A 1,452-nucleotide genomic window follows, 5' to 3' on the forward strand; every position below is an offset into this window, starting at 1 on the left:
GGGAGACACAGAGGCCCCCAGGAGCCCTGGGATGATCTAAGGGGGGCCAGGAGGGTTTGGGGCCCCCCCAGGTGCTCTGGGATGCCCTGGGGGGGCAGGAGGATTTGGGGACCCCCCACATGCTTTGGGATGCCCTAGGGGGCTCCAGGAATGTTTGGGGATCCCCCAGGTGCTCTGGGATGCCCTGGGGGGGGCTCCAGGAGGATTTGGGGGCCCCTCAAGTGCTCTGGGAGGGGCCCAGGAGGATTTGGGGACCCCCAGGTGCTCTGGGATGTCCTGGGGGGGCTCCAGGAGGATTTGGGGACCCCCAGGTGCTCTGGGATGCCCTGGAGGGGCTCCAGGAGGATTTGGGGACCCCCCAGGTGCTCTGGGAGGGGAGCAGGAGGATTTGGGGACTTCCCAGGTGCTCTGGGGTGTCCTAGGTGGGGCCAGGAGGACTTGGGGAACCCCAGGGGCAATGGGGGAACCCTGGGGTCCCCCTGGTGATTTGGGGAGGGGGGCATGTGCCCCCCCGCAACCTTTGCCAGGCTGGTGCCCCCCGAGATCCAGAGCGTGCGGGACTTCCCGCCGGAGCTGGTGGTGGAGGCAGCGGTGCGCTGCGTCCGTGTGGTGCGCCCGGCACTGGGCGCCCCGCTCAGCACCCTCCTGCCCCCCGGCATGTCGGCCCGCTTCCGCCTTGCCTCCGACCTGGCCAGTGCCTGCCAGGTAGGGCCCCGGCATCCAAGCGCCCCGCAGGGGGTTGGGGGGGGCCGTGGCACCCAGGCAGCCCCCCCACGCCGGCCCCGCTCTGCCACAGGAGCTGGGCTTCGGCGGCGACGTGGGCTACCAGACCTTCCTGTACAGCTCCGAGCACGACACCCGCCGCCTCCTGCTCTTCCTTGTGGAGAAGCTGCCGCGGGACGAGGCCGGGGGGGGGGCCGAGCCCCCAGGTAGGGCCCTGGGGAGGGGAGGAGGCGGTCTGGGCTTGGGGGGGGACAGGGAGCTCCCCGGGGCTGCCTGGTCTGTGGGGGGCTCACAGGCCTCCCCCGACTGTCCCCCCTCTGCCCCCCACCCCCAGGGAAGTCGGGGGCGCTGCTCCGGGCCATCGGTGCCTGCATCCGGGACCAACTGGGGACCCCCTGGGTGCCCCCCAATTGCCGCACCCCCCGCCTCCAGCGCCTGCAGGTGAGTCCTGGGGGTGCCCCATGGCCTTGAGCCCCCCCAGCCTGTCCTCTGACCCTTTTGGGGGGTCTTCTGGGCCCCCCCCGGCACTTGGAGGTTGCCCCAGGCTTCCCTCTGCCCCTCCCTTGTCCCCGCATCCTGTTTTCCCTCTTTAGCATCCCTGTATTTTTKGGGGGGGGGGTATTAATAATAAATAAATTATTCTTTTTTAGGGTACCAGCTATCTCCAACCCTTTTCTACCTGCCCCCTGGTTCTGCCCCACAGCGGGGGCCCCCCAGGTAGGGGCTGGG

The 1,452-nt window shown here is 69.6% G+C and overlaps 1 protein-coding gene across 1 annotated transcript in view; it reads left to right on the forward strand.

The window, feature by feature from the left end:
* Nucleotides 1–52: 52 nt before the first annotated feature.
* The window catches only part of LOC112972621 (coiled-coil domain-containing protein 22-like), a 7,237-nt gene continuing 5,837 nt past the window's right edge, over nucleotides 53–1,452 (forward strand). Inside the window, exons 1-4 of the mRNA XM_026079386.1 lie at nucleotides 53–705; nucleotides 797–929; nucleotides 1,058–1,164; nucleotides 1,374–1,446. Of these exons, the coding sequence (XP_025935171.1) occupies nucleotides 502–705; nucleotides 797–929; nucleotides 1,058–1,164; nucleotides 1,374–1,446 (517 nt within the window). The 5' untranslated portion in view covers nucleotides 53–501. The remainder of the gene's footprint in view (nucleotides 706–796; nucleotides 930–1,057; nucleotides 1,165–1,373; nucleotides 1,447–1,452) is intronic.

The sequence above is a fragment of the Apteryx rowi genome, unplaced genomic scaffold (genome assembly GCF_003343035.1).
Source record: "Apteryx rowi isolate R43461 unplaced genomic scaffold, aptRow1 scaffold_1147, whole genome shotgun sequence".
NCBI classification, from domain to species: domain Eukaryota; kingdom Metazoa; phylum Chordata; class Aves; order Apterygiformes; family Apterygidae; genus Apteryx; species Apteryx rowi.